The sequence below is a fragment of the Polyodon spathula genome, chromosome 14 (genome assembly GCF_017654505.1).
Source record: "Polyodon spathula isolate WHYD16114869_AA chromosome 14, ASM1765450v1, whole genome shotgun sequence".
In the NCBI taxonomy this organism is placed as follows: Eukaryota; Metazoa; Chordata; class Actinopteri; order Acipenseriformes; family Polyodontidae; genus Polyodon; species Polyodon spathula.
Genome location: NC_054547.1, coordinates 25362173 through 25383249, shown reverse-complemented (window position 1 = coordinate 25383249; position 21077 = coordinate 25362173). Strand labels below are relative to the sequence as shown.

Below are 21077 nucleotides of genomic sequence, written 5' to 3'. Positions count from 1 at the left end.
TATATATATATATATATATATATATATATAGTTAGGCATCACAACTTCCAAAGGTTAGTCAATTAAATTGCACGTGATTTCAGTTAAACTTAGAATCTCTTAGGAGGTACACTATGGATCATAGGACATATTTAGTGGAAGAAATAAATTTTACAAAAGTTTGAATCACCAAATTAACTTTTGATGATACACAAAATACCATCTATTAGACTATGTATTAGACTATTCATATACAGTACACTGTGTAGTCCATATTAACATTTCTAAAGGGGTAATAATATCAACATATAGATATACCATTTTGAATAGAAAATATAGGAATATGTCAATACACAAAGGCAGTGGGAATTATGAATATACTAATGCAAAACGGTTGACAGCATTTCTATTGTAATGGTTATGTGATAAATATTACCTGCAATCAAGTCTTTAACTGTTTTTCAGTATTTTTTTAATTCATATTTGGTCCGAAAAAGATCATTTAAATGGTAAACAGTAAATCGTCTTTATTGCGGCATTATTATAGAGTTACGCTATGTCCTTAATAACTTGTAAACCTCTTTTAACGTCTTACCAATTACTTATTTAGAAATAAATACCCATCTGAATATATTTGTACAAATCCATCTAGTACTAATGCCTTAATAATGGCATTACTACATGTATTTGTAAACTTAACAGTGTAGTAATTAACTGATACTGCACATCACCGGTGATAATATATCAAGGATCTGTATAATCGTTTTATTGCATAGAATCGTTTAATGGTTGGACGGATAAAATTAACAAACGCAACGTCACGTCAAGACACGTACTATGCTATTTCAGCACCATGGCTAGTTCTGAGCGTACAGACGACCCTAATCAAAATTCAGCGCACAGCTTTCATTATAAAAATGAGTGACCTGCTAATTTGGCACTTGTGTGAGGAAAGGAATGTGAATACAAATCTAGCGACTTAATTGAAATGTACAAAAAGACCCAGAAAAATGCATCATATCTCTCATGGTAAGCAACACGCTTTTAGACATACGAATCTTTAGTAGGGTATTAACCCGTAAAAGGTTTAGTCTGTTTTCGACTCCAACAATGCCCTCTGTTACGAGATGTTTTACTTTCTGTGTAAACATTAATCACATACTCTACACGTGACATCTCACTAAAGTAGGTCTTTTGCTGCAATCAAATGAAATGCGGCTTATAGCCCAACACCACATAAACAATACGTTTTACAGAGATGAAATCGATTTTTTGTTATGCCTATATTATTTACGGTACAGCTCTCTTCAGATTTTCTTGCTACAATCACCCGCAAAATCATAAATATTTGATTCTCGTCACTATGTGTGAACGCATTAATATACATTCATACCCCAAACATAAATATCAGAGTAAATCACGCTGACTTACCTTTGCTGATATTTGGAAAGAATGCGCTTCTTCATAGGGCATATATGTAACACTGAATCGGTTACTATAGAGATGTCTATCCCGTATTATCCCCTTTTTATTCAAAATAAGACTAAACCATTGTGAAAAGTGGAGAAATTTTTAAGCAACACCACTATGAACATTGAACGTATTGCAGGACGATATATATATATATATATATATATATATATATATATATATATATATATATATATATATATATATATATATATATATATATATCAAAGGCTTTCATCTCCTAGAGTATATCGATATGAGCTGTAGAATATTTTAGTTATGTATTGAGGTTTCGTTAATGCAGGCTACCTTAACTACACTAAAATTATCGTTTATAATCTTACCTTTATAATATACATTTTTTTAAATGTTTATTTTATTTGTATTTATTATTATTACAATAGCATGCATGCTCGTTTTTTTTTTTTTTTTTTTTTTTTTTTTTTTTTAACTTGTTATGCAGTTTTATTAATACATTGTCATTTGTGGCACGCTACTTTTTCATTTCCCTCACCGTGCGTATTTGTATTCCTAACACTGACCATTATAAATACCACGAATAAACATACCTATCTTAATTGCCTCTTGTTTAAGTGAGTTGAAAGCCTGAAGCAGTGCAGTTCTTACCTGCCTTCGCATCCCTCCTCTTGCGAGGGCAGTAAATTAGAAATGGAACGAGCTGAGTGTGGGGGAATCCAACGAGATCAATAATGCAGCCGTCTGCGGTGCTGAATAACAAAAAGCCAGCCAACCTGTTCAAGCATTCACTTGGTCTGGAATGTCGTAATCAACAGACCGCAGAAACAATACACAACGTAACATATTGCCTAGTATATGGTACCTTTATTAACACTACGTAGGCATAATTGAACTATGTTTTATCAGTTGCAGGCACAATGCCGAAACATCGATATCAGTATTGATGTTTATTAAGGAATGTAAAGGGATCTGCAGAATTTATGGGTCTCATATCACTTGCGTTTTGCAAATTTCGTAACATGAAACCTTTTCGAGTCCCTCTTGAATAAAAAGCTGACTGAATAATTAGATGTTCCTGGTATTTAAAAATACACCTTTGCAGTATAATATTTATCACTAACAAGTATCCATGGTTGTTCCAAGAAACAGAACTAATAAGGATTTTATGGCTCCCCTTACAGTGTATGTTGCTTCAAATGAACACCACATTTGCATAACGCTGCAGGCATATCTCATAACAAGCATATCTCTCTGGCGTTTTGTTTTTGTTTTTTTTTGTTTTTTGTTTTTTTTTCTGCTTGTTCCTCCTGAGCGCACTATACTGAAGTTAGTACTGTATAGCCATATCTAAGCTATATCATTATGGTTCTATTTGGCTTGGCATAACATAAATATATTGCACCTCGCTGGTATAATGCAATCCTATTAGTGATTAATAGAAATAATTTTGAAATATCGAGGTATTATAATGAATTGAGTTCTATAGTTTCTATTGGACACATCCATGTACCTCGCAAACTGGGTTAATAATAATAAGTTGTGACTGGGTTTTTTTGTTTGTATTTTTTTTACTGGTAACTGGTAAATATTTAGGTGTATATTTTAAACTGACATTTACTGTTTTGGATGTTGTTTGTTTGTTGGTTTTACAGTGTAGGGTTGAGAAATACAAATGTGAAACCATGGAAACTGCATTTGGTTCAACATACCTCAGTTTCAACGGTCTTGTCATCTTCTGAACTACTGGATTCACACCCTGTGCAGCGGTTATAAGGATCCCTCCTGATGATTGTAATACCTACTACATACGTAATGACTCTATAGATTAAACAGTTGCAGTCCAGATTCTGTATCATAGATTTAGCACAGGGTAATTGTACTTTAGCTTGTTGCCCTCTGCTGGATAATTATGGGAATGCAATAATTGGTCAATACAAGCATCAACACTGCAACACCTGCTTGTTTGCGGACTTTACTGAAATTGTGGCCATTTACTTTCAGTTATAACAACAACAACAACAACAACAACAACAACAACAACAACAACAACAACAACAACAACAACACATAATACAGTGTTTTTCTGTCAATGTATACAGTAATTGGGTTATATTGGTGCTGTGTATTTAAGTGTTATCTTTTCGTGAACAAAAATCACATACCAACTAACTCCCTAATATAAGAGTTTATTTTAAGGCCATTTCTTTTCTTGTCTTGTAAAATTAACAGTATGGATTTCTTTTCAGGGTCCACTTGCATTTTGTTGTAAAGAACTTGATAAACCCACCCCTGTCTATCCATGTATGAATGCATTTAAGATTTTATAGTGACTCATTCTGGGAGCTACAGAACTGCATATGTCTTCAGTCCAATACATTTTCTCCAAACTGTACTAGGCAATCCTAAGGCAAATTATATGATTGATTATTGATGTATTGGTTGATGCTGCATCACTGGGTGAAACTTGGAATGCATGACAGACAACAACATCCTTGACTTTGAAACCATCTCTGGTGTTTTTCTTGATACAATGATTGCTCCAAAACATCAGAATGAATATCTTCAGTTTTTATTGAACAAGGAGCCTTCATATAGATGTGGGCTTTTTATTTGTCAGGGGAGTTCACAATTATACTATGATGTATATTATAATCACAGTTGTATGATTTTACAGCTTGTGGCTTTCTGCTTTCATTTTGAAAAACAGACGCAACAGTCATTTTACCAGAAAACAGATAATCCCCTGACACTTTTTTGATCAGGTCACGTGTCTGGTTGCCATGGAAATGAAGAAGCACAGCCAAGAAAATGAATGAGCAGTGCTGCTGATTGCGTACAATGTGAATCTGAAAAGAGCACATGACAAATGAAAAAGAATTAGTATTGAACAAACAGGACAGAATGGTTGTTTAAACACTCGTGTTACACAGACCCGTTTATATCCTGTGTACCAATGACTATACACCAACATTAAGACACAACATACAACACAAAATACACACAGGGGCGGGCACTTTGCCACAGTAGCCTATATAAAGAACAAAGACATTATTTAGCTGAAGTTATTATTATTTAGCCATACATTGTATTTTATTATTAGTTTACTTTGTGTGTGTGTGTGTGTGTGTGTAAAGAACAGTCATTATTATTAATAAGTTTACCTTTTTCTCTTTGTGAAAAAGGATGGGAAATATTATTATTATTATTATTATTATTATTATTATTATTATTATTATTATTATTATTATTATTATTATTATTATTAATTGGTATTTATTTTAATGTTTTATGTAGGTGTGTGTAAGCCAGAAAATGGATGGAGACAATTAGTTCTAGCATCTGGTTCAGGAGGAGGGCCCTGGCTGAGGAGGAGATCAAGGGCATGGACACCACGGAGGAGGACTCCCTGATGAAGAGCTGCTGCAGGAGGATGAGGAGGATGAGAACGATCTGGAGGACCCCCAGCCCAGCACTTCAACTGCAGGGTAGTTTTGAAAATACGTAAATACAGCACAGTATGGAAGTTTTTTTGTTTTTTTTGTTTCCCTCCCTCCCAAATAAAATTCTTAACCCATTAATGCCTAGTGTCCCTGTAACAGGGCAAGCAGCCCTGTTTAGTTTGTTTATTTTTAGAACGGGGTCTCCCCCTCCGCCTCGGTGTTATTTTGTATTTGTTTATTATTTGTTTATTGTATTGAGTTTATTTTGTATATATATGACAGCAGAACGCCTTGTGTTTTGTTATTGTTTTGATGGCATAGCTGTGCCTGCATTTGTTTTTGTTTTTATGTGGAAACGTGTTCTGGCAGAGGCGAGGTTAGTAAACTCGTCCTCTGCCAGGAGTGATTAAAAACCTTGTGCAGAAGGTGGCCATCTCCCAAATTAATTGTGTAATTGTTGCTAATCAGAAGATGGCCACCTGTATATAAACCGACAGGCAGTGGTTGACAGATTAAAAAAAAAAAACCTCACCAACAAGAAACTCAATTCAGGTCAAATGTAGCCACTGGATCAAAGGAATAAATAGCAAACATTATGCAATGAAAGGAAATAGGCAGTTAAATCCGGAAAAACACACCTCAGATAATAATGACAATGTTGGACCATTGAAGACTGGAAGCATCTAATGTCGTCAGACGAATCGTGTTTTATGGTATTCAGCACTAATAAAGGAACAGGGTATGGAGGAGAGTCCATGAAGCACTAGACCAATATTGCATAGTGTCCAATGTTCAGGCTACTGGTGGGGCTGTCATGGTCTGGGGTATGTTCTGCTGGAATAGGACAGCTCCAATGTAGATCACTCTGGATAGTATGCTCTGGGATACCTCAGTGCATCTTCACTGACCAGGTTCATTCAGGAATGGTCACCATCTATTAACATGTGTAAGGCATATTCCAGGCTAACAAAGCCACTGCACACAGACTCAAGTGTGAAGGAGTGGTTCTCAGAAGATGATATAGACCTCAGGCTCTCCGCTTTCTACCATAGCCCCAGGATCTCAACCCCTTTGAGCACATATAGGATGTTTTGAAACGCTGCATTAGATACAGTTCACCACTACCCACATTTCTTGCAGCGCTTAGTCAACTGCTGTTGGCTGAGTGGTCAAATATTTCCACAGATATGTGTGAACACGTAGTGGATGATTTGGGCACTACATTTTGATGGTTTTCAATTTAATATGAATTGACATTATTTAGTATGATACATAGAATACCTTTGCTCATGTATTACTATATCTTCAAAAACTACAGAGATCTTCTGTATTCTTGAGTCCTATAAAGGAGCCATGCAAATCAGCTATCAACAATATATAGGTTTTGAGCTATACAAACAAATATTTAACCAAATATAACAAGCATTGCACCAAACTAAAACAATAACAATATCAATACTATGTTACCATAGAAAAAAAAAACCTGTACCCATCTGTGCCTGGTGTCCCATATATGGGATGCAAAAGAAAATATGATTTAAAAAAAAGTAACTAAAGCTAACTTAAAAAAACACTGGAAATGTTCATAAGTCACCTCTGCACACAAGTATAGCAAAGGAAAATTAAATCAGAAAATTTAGGCATGAATGGGTTAATATCAAAGTTTTATTTGTAATATGCTTTTTTTCAAATTAAAAAAAGTAAAAATGACTTGATAACGTGTGTTGTTTCTTTATTTTATACTGAAATATAATCTCAAACAATGCAATAATGTTTCCAATCTCACTTTTTGGCAAGACTTATCCCTGGTCTTCCTTTGCCGTTTCGGAGGTTGATTTTTGTAAAATACAATGCATTGTAAAATCTTATCTAGTTATGCAATTGTACACAATTTCTGATTTGATATCCGTGACAAATTTTGAAGGTTCAAAATTTGGAAAGAGGTTAAAATTGGCAATTTTTAATTTTTTTTTTATTATTTCATATTTCGATTATTTTTTGGAAGATGTAGCTCAAATGAAAAAAAAAAAAATCATCCAACAACAAAATAAACTACATCACTGGAAAGATCTACTTAACTTTTTTCTGTAGGTGTGTTGGGTTTTAATGTCTGACTTAAGGTTCCAAAAATACAAGCGCTTAAGTGTTCATATTTATGATCAAATAAGGTCATTCCCCATAGGCAGCAAAGGGTTAAGAAATATGGCCTCCAAAACGATAGTAAAGGAGTTCATTCAAGTCTTTTCCAGAAATCCTTTCTGATCAGGGAACCCCCCTGTGAACTAATTAATGCAGGATTGATGTACAGTACTCCATATTAAACCAATTATGACATTGTTTTACCATCCCCAGACTGATGGCCTGGTCAAAAGATTTAACAAGTCCCTGAAGGCCATACTGTGGAAGGTAATAAGTAAGGATGGGAAGGATTGGGATCTGCTACTACCATACTTGATATTTGCCATATGGGAGGTTCCTTGGGCATTCACAGGGTTCTCTCCCTTTGAGCTCCTGGATGGACATCAACCCCAGGGTATCCTAGATATAGTTAAGAGACCTGGGAGAACCAGCACTCCGCAGGAAAAAATATGATCGATTTTATGATCCAAATGCAGAACCGAATAGATCGGGTAACCCTGGTCTTGCAGGAGCATTTGAAACAAGCCCAAACCTTGCAAGCCCATCAGCAACAAAACAATAAAAACTCACACATTCAACTCAGGGGATAGGGTGATGGTACTCGTACCCACCCTAGCTAGTAAACCATTTACACAATGGCAGGGACCCTACAAGATAATTGAGGATGGAGGTTCTGTGAATTATAAGCCAATAAGCATAAGCAGAACCAGATTTATCATATAAATCTATTGTAACCCTGGATAGACCAGGAAGTCCTCGCTGTCCGTCCCTCTGACTTGTGAAAAGAAACTCAATCAAGTTTAATAGGGTCTCAGAGTACCCAATCAGTAAATCTAGGACCAGAATTGGATACCAAACAAACCAGTGAGGTGAACCAACTGGTGGACCTGAATCGGTATGTGTCCTCTGATTTACCAGGTTGTATAACAGCTCTGGCTTAAGAGTAAGGGAACGTCCATACCATCTACCAGAAGCATAGAAAGAATATGTTATCAACGATGTTAGAGTTAGAGGTTATTGAAGAATCTACCAGCCCTTGGGATAGTCCCATTGTGATGGTGGTGAAGCCCAATAGTAGCTGGAGATTCTGGAGCTGGAAATATGTTTAGTGAGTGCTCTGAGGGAGCTAGGTGTTTGTTTGTTTTTGTTTGTTTGATTTATTTTTGAATAAAAGTGCGTGAAAGAGCTTATAAAACTCAAAGTTTTATTTCTGGGTCACATTCTTAAAGGGGCACGAACCCAAATTAAGGCCAATCTGTTCACTATATATATATATATATATATATATATATATATATATATATATATATATATATATATATATATATATATATATATATATATATATACACACACACACCCACTCGATATATCGCAGGTGTCGGGGTCCAATACAAATCTGCTATATATTGAGGGCCGTAACATAGCAAGAGACCCATAGAAAAACAAATAGGCTGACAAATGCTGAACAACCAAGCTCTCATTTTATCGGGGGCGTCAGGTTCCAGTATAAGTCCTCTACGTAATCGCTTTAAAAGCAGTGCACCGTTTTAAGTCATACTGTGGAGGGTCATTGCTTCTCATCAACTTCAATCTCTAGTTAAAGTAAGAGTCTTCCTGTTACTCAAATGCCCAAACCCGCTGCATTGAGAGGAGCAGAAGCTGCCTCTCCCATCACCAGAAGGGCCAGGACTAGATGCTGGCGGGCCTCAGCAGCCCTTGCATAGGCTGCTGAGGGAAGCACAGGGTAGAACTGCCCGGCTGCAGTGGCCGAGAAGAGGGCCAAAACCCGCACCCCAGCTTGTCCTGAATCTCTTCATGTCTTCACCCAAGGATTCCTGCCGCTCCTCATCGCCTAAGGAGGCCTGCCGTTCCGCATCTCCTGGGGTTGCCAGCCGATCCGCATCGCCTGGGGCTGCCGACTCTGCTTCGCCAGGGGTCGGCGTCAGCTCTGTTTGGCCACAGGGGTCAGTGTGGCCGGAGCCCCACCAGAGGGAGCGGCCGGCTATGAAAAAAGGGGAGAGGTCAGGAGACCACCTTCCTCAGCAGCCTTTCTGCTGCTGGAATTGCCCCGGCTGAAGGAGTCAGTCTGGGAGCTGTCAGCACGTCTGCTGACAGCCTCGCCATTGGCAGCATTTCCGCTGCCAGTGGTACAGCGGGAGAAGACATTCATCCCACTGTCAGCATGTCTGCTGACAGCATGGCCAGTAGCAGCCTGGCTACTGGCAACATTGCCGCCCATGAACCCCTTAAAGTCCCCGTTCTTGGCCCGGTACTTTGAGCAAGAATTTTGGGACTTTAAGGGGGGAGGTGGCCATTGAGGCCATGTGTGCTACACACAAGGGGGGGGGGGGGGGGGGGGTATGTGTGGCAATGTTTCCCGCCCCTGTGTGTATTTCAGTGTTATATGTTGCATGTTGTGTGTTAATGTTGGTGTATAGTCATTGGAACACGGGATATAAATGGGTCTGTGGAACACGTGTTGTTTAAAATGTATATTTGTTTTTAGGCACAGTGAATTGCACTTTATTAATTGACGTGCAGTTGTACCGCGACTCCAATTGAATGATTGATTAGTTATCGAGTCTCGGTACAGTTCACTCGGGGTGGTGTGTTCGGTGAGTGGAGAACGGGATTTTTGTTTGTGATGTGCACTACGGAATAAAATGAACATAATTCTAAGTGAAATTGTCTAAGTACATTGCAGCTAAGGCATGCGCAGTTAGACTGTAAAAATGTGGAGCCAACTCCAGCACCTCGATATAGCCGAATCTGCAGTATAGCAAGGGCCGATATAACAAGGGCCGATATAACGAGTGGTGGGTGTGTGTGTATATATATATATAATTACAGTATGTGTATATAAACATTCAAAATAATAAATACTACAAGAAATGTCCTTTAAATGTTACTTTTATATTACTTTTAGCTCAACACCACACTGCAATTTGCTTAAAATTAAAAGGAGTCTATCAGTACCATATCACACACAAATGAATGGTCTGGTGGACAAAATGAATGGCACAATACAAAATAAGATCTATTTGAAACGTAGGAAATTATATTGGACTGTATTTTATGCATATCCAAATATTTTTGTATCATCATCTACCACCCTCTTTTCTGTTGAATAATAAAAGTTGAAAATAATGTTCATATGTTTTTGGCATGAAGATGACTTCTTCCACATGCTACCAAAAGATATTGTAATATATTTTATTATTCTCAGGGCACTTTGCAAGGTAGTGGAAACCATGCCAGAAAGCTGGAACCTGTATTTAGATGATGTGTTGTTTGGTTTGTATTTTTTTAATGATGTTTTTGTACAGGTTTCTACATTTTTCCCCATTTAAGTGTCTGCTTTATAATTACACTCTTGTGCTTTATCATGTTTGTCCATTGCGATAGCTATGGCTAAGCTTTTTAAAGTTCAAACTAGAAGTTATACATGGTTGAACAATGTAAAGTTAGTACATTTTTAAATGCTAATCTAATACTGAAATTCCCATGTGTATTTTTTAGGTGATATCACTTGATGTTGAAGGAACAGTGGCCAAAGAAGCAATTGGTAAATGCATAGCAAGGCGTGAAGAGATACTAGGTATTTGTGGCAAAGTGGCTAGTGGAGAGGAACAGGTGTAGCGGTGATGCGATGCAGGAGTGACAGGCAGACAACAGTTTCCAGTGCAAAGGTGCTTTTATTTATAATCCAGGTCTGGTGACCATAAAATAATAAATCCCCGGCTATACACAACAATGTGTAAAGCGCAGGGATAACAAAGCAGGGCACAGTTCAGAACAAAAATGAACACACGGTCACCAGTCCTGGGTGAGTGCAGTCGTGAGGGTGCGTGGTGAATACACAGATATGGTGGTGTGCAGGGGTGCTCCAGACAGTGCTGACCCTTTGCGACAGCTCCGGAGTAGTGCTTTAACTGTCTATAGTGAAACAAACACAAACAGTTAATAAACAAACACAACACGTATATCACAAAAACACTGCGAGTTCCACTTTCACGCCTTTCCAAACGTTTAAGAAAAAGATCAGCATTACCCTGGCCCCTATATGTAATCCTGCATGATATCTAGGTAAACTGTTGCAGCTGCCCCCCGTTTACCTTTCAAATCAATACGGTCTTACAACAGAGTCTCGCTTCTTTCCAGGCTGACCTACTTCCCTGACCCGGAAACGAACTGTCAGACCAGCCCTTCCAGATACTTTCGTTCTTTAGCGGCCTCACAGGTCGGGAGGAAGATTTATCACCAGAACTCATATTTCTGTCACAGTATTGTAACTGAAAACACAGAAAAAGCATCAGAAAAAAAGAAAAGTTAGGAGTTAGAACTAGTTCTCCAGGTCGGAGAGAAAGTGCTTCAGAAAAAATGTGAAGAGCCAGCAAAGAAAAGGGGGCAAGTTGGAACCCGATTTCTTGTAGTTTCAAACATATCTGGAAACCTGGTGGATCTTTGCACTGAAAGGGGGACAATTATCCAGAGGGTGAACATGAGCCATTTGAAACACTTTGAGGCCTCAACTCCACTCATAACACAGAAGCTTGTTAAAAGCAAAGCACAGCAGTCTGGATCAAAATCTCTGGACGCAGTACAGCAGTATGGATCAGAACCTCTAGACACAACACAGCAGTCTGGACCAAAACAGGCACCCCAACAACATACATTGAAATATTTTGGAACAAGTGACCAAAGTGAGATATGTAAAATATTAATTAGATATCATCATGTACCATGTTTCTCACAGTACAGTCCTCACATGTGTATAATAGTTACTGTACTTATTTTTCTATTCACTATTAACCACCCATAAGTAATGGTTAAATGTATTTCCAAAGCAACTATCTTATGCAAACAGTACTTTTTGCCTACTTATTGATATTTTTGGAATTTGCTATCTGTTTTGTGTTTCTGACTAGCCAACCCCTGGCCAACCTTTCACAGACCAAGAGCCAAGGAAATAAAATGTACAGTGACAAAGAGCCACAAACTTAAAGTGCTTTATTTACCATTTCACTGATATTTTGTACTACAATTACTATCATACACACTATTAAATGAAGCTGACATTTATTTTTTCCACTACATACGTAATGTTGATATCCAAACAAATACATTTTCACTATATATAAAAGCATATTTTGTTTCTGTTTCTTATTTGGGTGAGTAGCTAACTATTATTTATTTCTTATACCACATACAGGCAGGATCTGTAGTCAATGTGACTTTTGGCATTCTTTACTACGCACATTGTTCTGAATGCAGCTGTAGTTCAATGTCACCATTTAAATCTGAGATGAATACGTTCAACCGTGTGATGTGAGAGTTGCAGGTCTGAAATGTGCTTTTGCAGTTTGATTCTTGTTTGGACATAAGATAACAATGACATCCCTAAGGCAAGTTTTCACAAACTCATCTTCGGAGAATGTTTTTTTTGCATGGGCAATGTTCCAGACCACTTGTTAGGAGTAGGCTAGAATTGTAGAGCGTATCCGTGTCTCATTGTCGATAGCACCCAGGAGTCCTGGGTGCAGCCTTGCCATGGGTCGTTGCCGTTGGTCAGTCCGGTCGTGGGGGGGTTTGATGGTGGCCGGGGCCCCTCAGGGGCGGTCTCCCTTTGGCTTGGAAGTGGGCGGGTCTTTCTTAGGCCCTGGCCTCGGTCTCTAGCTGGAGAACTGGTTAACCCTGGCCTGTGGTGGTCCCCTGTCGCTGGCTCTGCCTCTGCCTATGCCAACTTCTCTATTCTGGGGTGGAGGGCAATGTTCAGACTCTTTCACCCCAGCAGGCTGCACATCAGACCTTGATTCCTGACGGTAAGTCGGAAGGCGCGAAAACTTGGAGGCGACCTCTGTGGCCTTGTGGGACCTCACAAGTCTCACATCAATAGTCACTCCAAAAGTCTGCCCCAGTGTAACGGGGACGTCCAGTAGCGCCACCTTCTTGGTCTCCATGACCTTGGCTTGTGTCAGCCACAAATGCCGGCGGGCGGCCACCATCGCCACCAGCGACCTCCCTGATGCCTGACCTAACTCCCCTATTAGGTCAGTCATTGCCTTAGCCACCGCCTGGTGCTCCCCTGTGTCCGCTTCTATAGCTCTTTCCTGCAGCTTCTCTGCCAACTGGTTCTGGTAGAGCACCAGTTTGGCCATGGCATTTGCTGCTCGGACCGACAGCGCTGCCGATGTGTAAGCTTTTTTGGGCATCGCATCCGTTGTTCTGCAAGGCTTGGACGGACTGGTTGGGTCCTTATCCTCCTTGGTGAAGGTGGAACCTTGCACCAAAACCGTGACCGTGTCCCCGATAGTGGGAAATGTATCTAGGCCCACTTCTTGGGCTCCTGCAGTATGAAGCAGAGACTTTGGATTTGTTTTTAAATTTGCAGATAAAATTAAACAAATCAGCCAATTTCAGTTCTAGAAAACAAAATGCAATCTGACCTGCCTGAGTGAGATGAGAGAGAAAATGACATGTGCTACTGTGAGGAAGTCCCTCTTCAACTGGAGGTGGGAAGGACTTCCCCCTCACAGCAGGGCTCTGACAGGGCAGCTTTTTTATATATGCTCAGTGATTGGCTGTCATAGAGGGCTCTTCCCATTCGGTAATGGTTGTCATTCAATTGAAACGGAACACAATAGCCTTGCTGCGCATGCGCCTTGTTCGAAATCCACGTGTCGTGCCTGTAGTGACAACTCAGCTCATTCAAACTGCAAGAAAGACTCGAGTACTGAGAGAAAGAGAAAACATGGAAGCAGCTGTATTTCAGCCTTACCTGGATTCAATTCAGAAGGAGTTACAGGCACAGGACCCCGTTGTTCTTGGAGTTCTCGTCGCCCTGTTGGTTGTCATACTGTCAATAAGTAAGTAAATAAATAAACATTAAAAACGACACGCAAGCATAGGCCTGAAGTAAATGCAGTGCTGCATAGTTAAGTGCACCCCAGTCGTGAATCCGTACCGACCAGATACAGCAACCGCAAGGTGGAGAGACGTTTCTGAACTCTTCACGCTAGGTTTAAACAAAATAAAATTATACTTGTATATGACAAGTGGATTAATCTGTTTTTAAGATTCCAAATCCTGCCGTGAATAACACGGATTGTGAACGTTATACAGTAATCCATTGTATTTATTAATTCGTACGATATGTAGGGGGTGAGAAAAATATTCAGTAGACTGTCAGACAGCACACATTAGTTTAATTATTCTAATAAAGTAGCCTACATACATTGGGGTACTGGTTCAGAATAACCCATTGTGATTTTAGTTTCTCAGTGGTCTTATTGTGTTTTAAAGATATTAATAACGAATTGTACAGCTTTTGTTAATTATAAGTATCTATCACTTGTTATGGTAGCATTGCACAATGTGTGAGTTGTTAAGCCTCGGACCACACAAATAAATAGATGAAAACAGACTGAACAGGGTATAGTAATGCAAGTTTGTAATGTTTGTAAAGTCAAATGCATGACTGTAATCCCCCTGTACTTCAATGGTTGCCGATATCTGTGCAAGCCAGCTGTTGCTGAATTTGATCTTTATTTTTTGTTGCAGTTTTTATTAAGATTGTTTGGGGTGGAAAAACCACCAGGAGAACAGTGCTGTTGGTTGGACTCTGTGATTCTGGAAAAACTCTCATCTTCAGCAGAGTATGTTTATTTGATTCCCGCAGAGGGTTCTCTTGAGAAATGTATACATCATTTATTATCAGCCAGCACGTAGTTATAGTAATATATGACTGTTTTATTTTTCTCCAAGTTTCTAGGTTATAATAATCCTACAAGTTCTTTTTTTTTTTTTAATTCACTAATCTTGTGATTAAAATGCCTTATTATAAGATGCCAGTATTCTACACAAGTAGGCCTATACCATTTACCTTTTTCTTTGAAAAGAGAAACACCCTTTAATAGTCCAATACTAGAAATAAGCAGAATACCTGTTTATAGTAATTAAATTAAGTTTCTAAATATTTTTGTTTTGTTTTGTAACTACTTTTTCCTGTAATTACAATTTGGAGTAAATTACTTTGTGAATTTCATCCTTTGTTTTGTTAGCCAAAGGGGACAGTTAGCACAGCAAAGAAAGAGTTGCTGATTATGTTTTGATGATTATTTCTTTTTCCAGTTACTGTCGGGAAAATTTAAGAAGACCCAGACCTCCATTACTGACAGCTCTGCCATATACAATGTTAAAAGTGAAAAGGTGAGCGATCAGACAAAAGTATTTGTGCTTCAAACAAAACCATTTTTTGGACAAGGCAAGTACTATATTCACAAGTATAATATATAAGTGGCCTGGAAAGTGGTTTTTAGGTTTAAATTGCAATCTCAGTGTGTTGAATTCTACACCATTGTATAGCATACATACTGTACATTTAAGACAGAATGACTGTCCAAATCTTGATATGTTTTTTTATCAAAACATACAAATGTATCCACTTAGTAAGCACACATTTGCTAAAATGCTTTCCTTGCTTTTCTTCATTGCTTTCAGGGTCGTGATTTTACACTGATTGATCTTCCTGGTCATGAGAGTCTGCGGCCTCAGTTTGTGGAGAGGTTCAAGACTGCTGCCAGGTGATCTGTTAGTGGGGTTGGCAAAGTAGATGGAAATTTATTTGGCTACGGGGTTTATGCCACAAAGTTGCGGCACTAGATTTAGGACAACCAGCTAAGCGATTTATTAGACCAAGAGTAGAACTTACCACCTTCCCATTAACAAACTGTGCAGGTTTGCTGTACCTAAGAGCATCTCCACTGCAGGGAATACAAATGATCCTATTAGGAAAAGCTTGTGATTAACATATATATTTTTTTCTTAATTTCCTATTTGTCTAACTTTGGAAACTCATTTCAGTATAGCTTATTAGACTGTATTGCTCCGCAGGGCTGTTGTGTTTGTCGTGGACAGCGCTGTGTTTCAGAAGGAGGTGCGAGATGTGGCAGAGTTCCTGTACTCCCTCCTCACCGATGCTGAAATTGTGAAGAATGCCCCAGCTCTGGTGGTCACCTGCAACAAACAAGGTAACACACTTGAATGATACTTAGGGGTTGGGTTGACAAAGTTGTACCCCACCAGAACACAGTTGGATTTTTATAGAAAAATTTACTGTACCTGGGTACCCATCTGGATTGCATCAGCTACTTTTCTAGTATTTCGTGATAACCACAGGAAAAGCTGGCTTAATGCAGTCCAGGGTGATTTCACTGTGTTGTACAATGCTCTAAACAATTATAGTGGTGCTTACCATGACAGTATAATATGATCAAATCACCTCCTTAGCCAGAAATACTAAGAATCTAGAGAACTAATAAAATTATTCATATTTGTTATGTGGGAACAAAATACATTACATTTGATTACATATAAAAATAAAATACCCAAGCAAAAGTGCACACAAAGTACACCGCAGGAATTACACAATTATGTGCCCACGTAAGGATGTCATGTTATCAAATTTTGATGATATGGCAATGTCAAAAAATATACCACAGTTCTCGTCGTATCATGGTATAATGTCATTTTTTATAATCGTTTTTAAATGGCTATTTAAAAAAAAAAAATACTCAAGTCATTTTTTAACAAGAAAAATAAGTTTCATTTAAAGTTTTAAAACAAATACAACACACTGGTACTACAGTTCTATCAGGCACTACCTAACTGGAAGCCTGGAGCCTGTGTTCACTCCAGCTCACACAGGCTCAGCAAAATAATACTGCTTTTTTATTTCAAATTACTGGAGAAACACCAAAATATAAACATTTTCTGGGCTCAGTCTGGAATGATAGGGGGTAAGGATATGACCACTGCAACTGAATAGCCTCTTCATCTTTATCAGTTTGGACGGCATCCTATTAGATAAGACAGGGTTTTCAATCGGGGGTACGAGTACCCCTGGGGGTCCTTCTAAGGGTAATAGGGGGTACGCAGGACTACTCATACATTATACATTCTCTAAACCACGATGTTCACTTATTTAATCTTTGTTTAGCAGCTCAAAGTGAACGGCTAGTGGAAAAAAAAAAAAAAAAACCTGAATCTATCACATGTCAGAGTGTCTGGTGATTGTGCCAGGAGAGCAGTCTGTGCTACTTATGATCTTTTGCAGTTTTCAACTTGTCATATCAGTGAAGCACGGTGTTTGTGTTTTTTAGAAGTATAAATGCTCTTGTAAACATACATAGTCATCATACTTTAGCGGTTTTTGTTTATTACCGTGGCTGCATTTTATTAACAGCAGTAGCGGCTGGTTGAATATGTGTTTGATACATTTCTTACTTGCAAAAGTAAAAGAAAACACAAAAGTCAGAAAGTAGAAAGTGCGAAGCGATAAAGTTATACAGAGTCCCTTTGTATCATTTTTAGTTAGTAATTAATTATAGTTTTATCTTGAAGTTAATGTTTTTGATACTCTAAACATAATTATTCTGAGGTGGGCAGTAAATAGTAACGTGATAAACATTTACAGTGCAGACTATTTTGTATTATTTAATGACTTTGCTCAATAGAAAGCAAAAGATTCCTAAATACTACTTTTTAATTCTTTGCATCCAAGTTTTAAGAATGAAGCCTACTGTTTGGTTTTCTGTCTCCGTAATTTGTCAGTCCTGGACTGTGGTGTAAAATTATATATTAAATAAACAGGAGAAAAAAGAAATGTGTTAACCAGATTATTCTGCCTTTTATTGCAACTGTGGTACCATTCATTGAACGAAAATTGTAAAGGGTACTTTAGCTGAAACCTTGACAGAGGGGTACAGTTTCAAAAAGAGGTTGAAAACCCTTGAGTTGAGAAGCGAAGTGTGTTTTAAGATATGCAGTCCCCACCCACTGATCTCTTAGCAGAGTGCAAAACTTAATAATGACAAGACGGCGCTTGCAAATTTGTTTTCTTTTGGACTGCGTGTTAACTGGAAAGAAGAAATGTTAAGTTGGGTATGACACCATTGTAAAGTTAAGCGGCAGCTAGTTAATATATAAAACCAAAATCCCTACAGCACTCTCAACTTGGAAACGACAACATCTTTACAATACTGTTTAAAATAAAAAATAATACAAATGCCTGTAGCACCTTAGACATAGTTATATAGTAGTAAATATAGAGTTTGAATATCTGCATTGAGGTGTGCTTACTGCGTTTCTCTTGACCGATAAGATAGATAATAGCTACCTCTAATACTTTGGTTTGGTAAATTAATAGGAAGGCAGTGATGAAAAGTTACAGTGCCTTGTTCTTGCTGATATTTGAGTATTTGTGTTTCATTTACTGACAATCATGTTTGCTAGCGATCATTGTTTAGTAGGGCGGTTTGTATTAAATATCACGTCACTTATTTAATAGCCTACTCGGGTACTGCTTAGCAGTTTTCAGAACTTGAGATGTCTGTTCAGTCAGTAGCTCACCGATGGACAAACGATGAATGAAAAAGTACACCCTTATCACCTTAAACCATGTGAACTCTAATTATGGTATAGAAAAATGGTTGTGGTTTCAAAACCGTGGCTGTTTATACCGCAGTTTACCATAAAACCAGTATAACGTGACATCCCTACGTCCGCGTAATTTTACGCATAAAACCTCTCACCACACATAGGCGTGTAATATTAAATTATATCACAGTTAAGGGAAGGACAGAGAAAAATGTTGGTTCACACCGAGGATAAAGGGAATATTGATTGATTTTGCTAGAAAATGCCACAACAAAGGTCCCACATTGAAAATATATCCGCAAAAGAGGGAGTAAAAGATTTTCTTTATATTGCATTGTACACTGTGAAGGTGGCACCCGATGCGATCCAGAGAGCTCTACCGCCAGGGGAAATTGACATTGACTTGTTTGGGTCATCGACAGCTAACCGCCTTAACTTTATGCTATTATTTTGATATCCAGTATGAGAGAAGAACCCAGTAGAGCTGCACAATACCTTTTGTTACGTGTACTTGTACAGAGTTACTGCGTAATTTTGATGTTTTTTTCTGTGCATAATTCCCTAGGGTGTAACAAAGTAAAATTGCCCTGTCTAATCTTTCAGATGTCACAATGGCAAAGTCTGCTAAGGTTATTCAACAGCAATTGGAAAAGGAACTGTGAGTATATTAAATCTAATCTCAATGTAGGTTCTTTAATGAAATTTAGGAGTAATCTCTTATTGTAATTGATTGATGCGGTGTTGCTTGTATTGGCCTATTGCATGTCACGTGGTAATAATGGAAATCCCTCTAGGTCAAAAAGCCTTAGAGGTCAAGGGCATTATTTGAATGAGGGAGTCCCATTATTGCCATGGAAAATGCCACAGCAATACCATTCTCACTATTATACTACAACTTTTTAAATGTGTTAATTTACCATGGTCTGAAATAATCATTGTAGTCGACTGTAAGAGTTCACTTTTACAGAGCAGGGTTGAGCGTCCTGGTGAAGCATATCATCAGTAAGCAGTGGTTTTTAGATGTCATTAATTAGTGTCATCTTCTCAGCTGTGCTTTATTTGTCATTCCTTTATCCAGTACTAACAGAACAGCTGTGCTATAGAAAGCAATGGGAGATTAGTTTCCAGTTGTGTAATATATAGTAGATACTTATTTTTCTTGGATTTGTGAATGGCTTTCAGTTGCTTACATGAGCTTGTGTTTTTATTCACTGTGTCCTTTGGCTTCACAGCAACACCCTGCGAGTAACCCGCTCAGCAGCACTCAGCGCGCAGGACGGTTCTGCTGCTGGAGGCACTGTGCACCTGGGCAAGAAGGGCAAAGATTTCAAATTCTCTCAGCTACCCATGAAGGTGGAATTTGTGGAGTGCAGTGCCAAAGGGTACAAGGGAGAGGATGGAGAGGCTGACATGAAGCAGCTTGAGAAGTGCCTGGCTAGGATTTCATGAGCTGACTACATTGTGTGCCTCAAAGTAATGGTTACAGACAGATCTCCCTCCATCCAAATGCATGCCCTTGACATCACAAAGCAGCAATGGAAAATAAGGTCTTAACATAGTACACCTCAAGCCACAAGTAGTATGGCTTTTGATAAGTGTCGTGCTGAACATATTTTATGGATGGGCAAAGGATATTTTATTATCTGTGTGCCTATACCATTCCTGCTGCTTAATTGCATTTGTTTTCTCTCTTGTCCTGCAACTCCATTCAGCAGAACTATTAAAGCCAAAAAAACTTTGTTATTTATCTTTTAGTAACTGTTTCTTTTGGTATATACAACAAATAAAATCATCAGTGTTAACTTGTATTTGTCTGGTGAATGAGCCTTTTGGCTGAATTGTTTTGAGGTGATGCTTATTTTTAATTTGACTTGCATTCATGGTTTTCTTTGACAGTACATAGTGCTTTGTTATGTATGGACAAGTTGCAAAACGAGTGATTTGACTCTCGCCAAATGTGGACTATAAATGGACTCCATATGCTTTTAGCAGATGTACTAAGGCTGTCAGTTAAACCTCCAAATAGCAATCGATTAATTGGGCAATCAAAATCGAATCGCTTGAATATGATTGTACAGCCCGCATACATTTTTGCTCCATTTCTCTAAGCCCGACGTTATTATTTTAATATCATTGCAGTTAGTAAAAGCTTGTGAATGCATGGGGTAATTAATGTGGAACCATCACAAGGAGAAAAAAAAACAAAAACAAAAAAAACATTAAAAACTAGCCTAACGCACAACATTCGCAACAAGCCTAAAGCAAGTTTAACATAATACAGGGATCTTACTCGTCGTATTCCAAAGAGATTACAGTACTTTGGAATGTAATCTATTAAACTAGGCACGAGTTTATGAAACTTTTTTTTTTCAGTGGCAGCTGCAGCATCACGCATTGCATCTTGTTAATACTGTACCACCTAACCTTCACTATCTGTGAAAGACACAATGCAGAACTCCCTGCCTAAAACTTTATTAATAATAACTATTAATAATAATAATAATAATAATAATAATAATAATAATAAATTGATTTACTTACCACAACATGCATACCCGTTACAGGACAAATTACGTTTAACATCACTGATCGTTTTTCTTTGTTATTGAATATTGTTAAATATTATATAGA

At 38.1% G+C, this 21077-nt stretch overlaps 2 protein-coding genes across 2 annotated transcripts in view; one reads left to right on the top strand and one right to left on the bottom strand.

Moving 5' to 3' along the window:
• Positions 1 to 2239, bottom strand: part of LOC121326627 — a 48675-nt gene extending 46436 nt beyond the window's left edge. The window contains exon 1 of the mRNA XM_041269963.1: positions 2077 to 2239. The gene's annotated coding sequence lies outside the window, so the exon portion shown is untranslated. The remainder of the gene's footprint in view (positions 1 to 2076) is intronic.
• Positions 2240 to 13605: 11366 nt separating this feature from the next.
• Positions 13606 to 20252, top strand: LOC121326460 (signal recognition particle receptor subunit beta-like). The gene is made up of 7 exons (XM_041269734.1): positions 13606 to 13876; positions 14571 to 14665; positions 15141 to 15218; positions 15510 to 15592; positions 15903 to 16039; positions 19050 to 19104; positions 19679 to 20252. The coding sequence occupies exons 1-7, from the start codon at positions 13621 to 13623 to the stop codon at positions 19893 to 19895; spliced, it is 921 nt and encodes a 306-aa protein (XP_041125668.1). The 5' UTR covers positions 13606 to 13620; the 3' UTR covers positions 19896 to 20252.
• Positions 20253 to 21077: the final 825 nt, after the last annotated feature.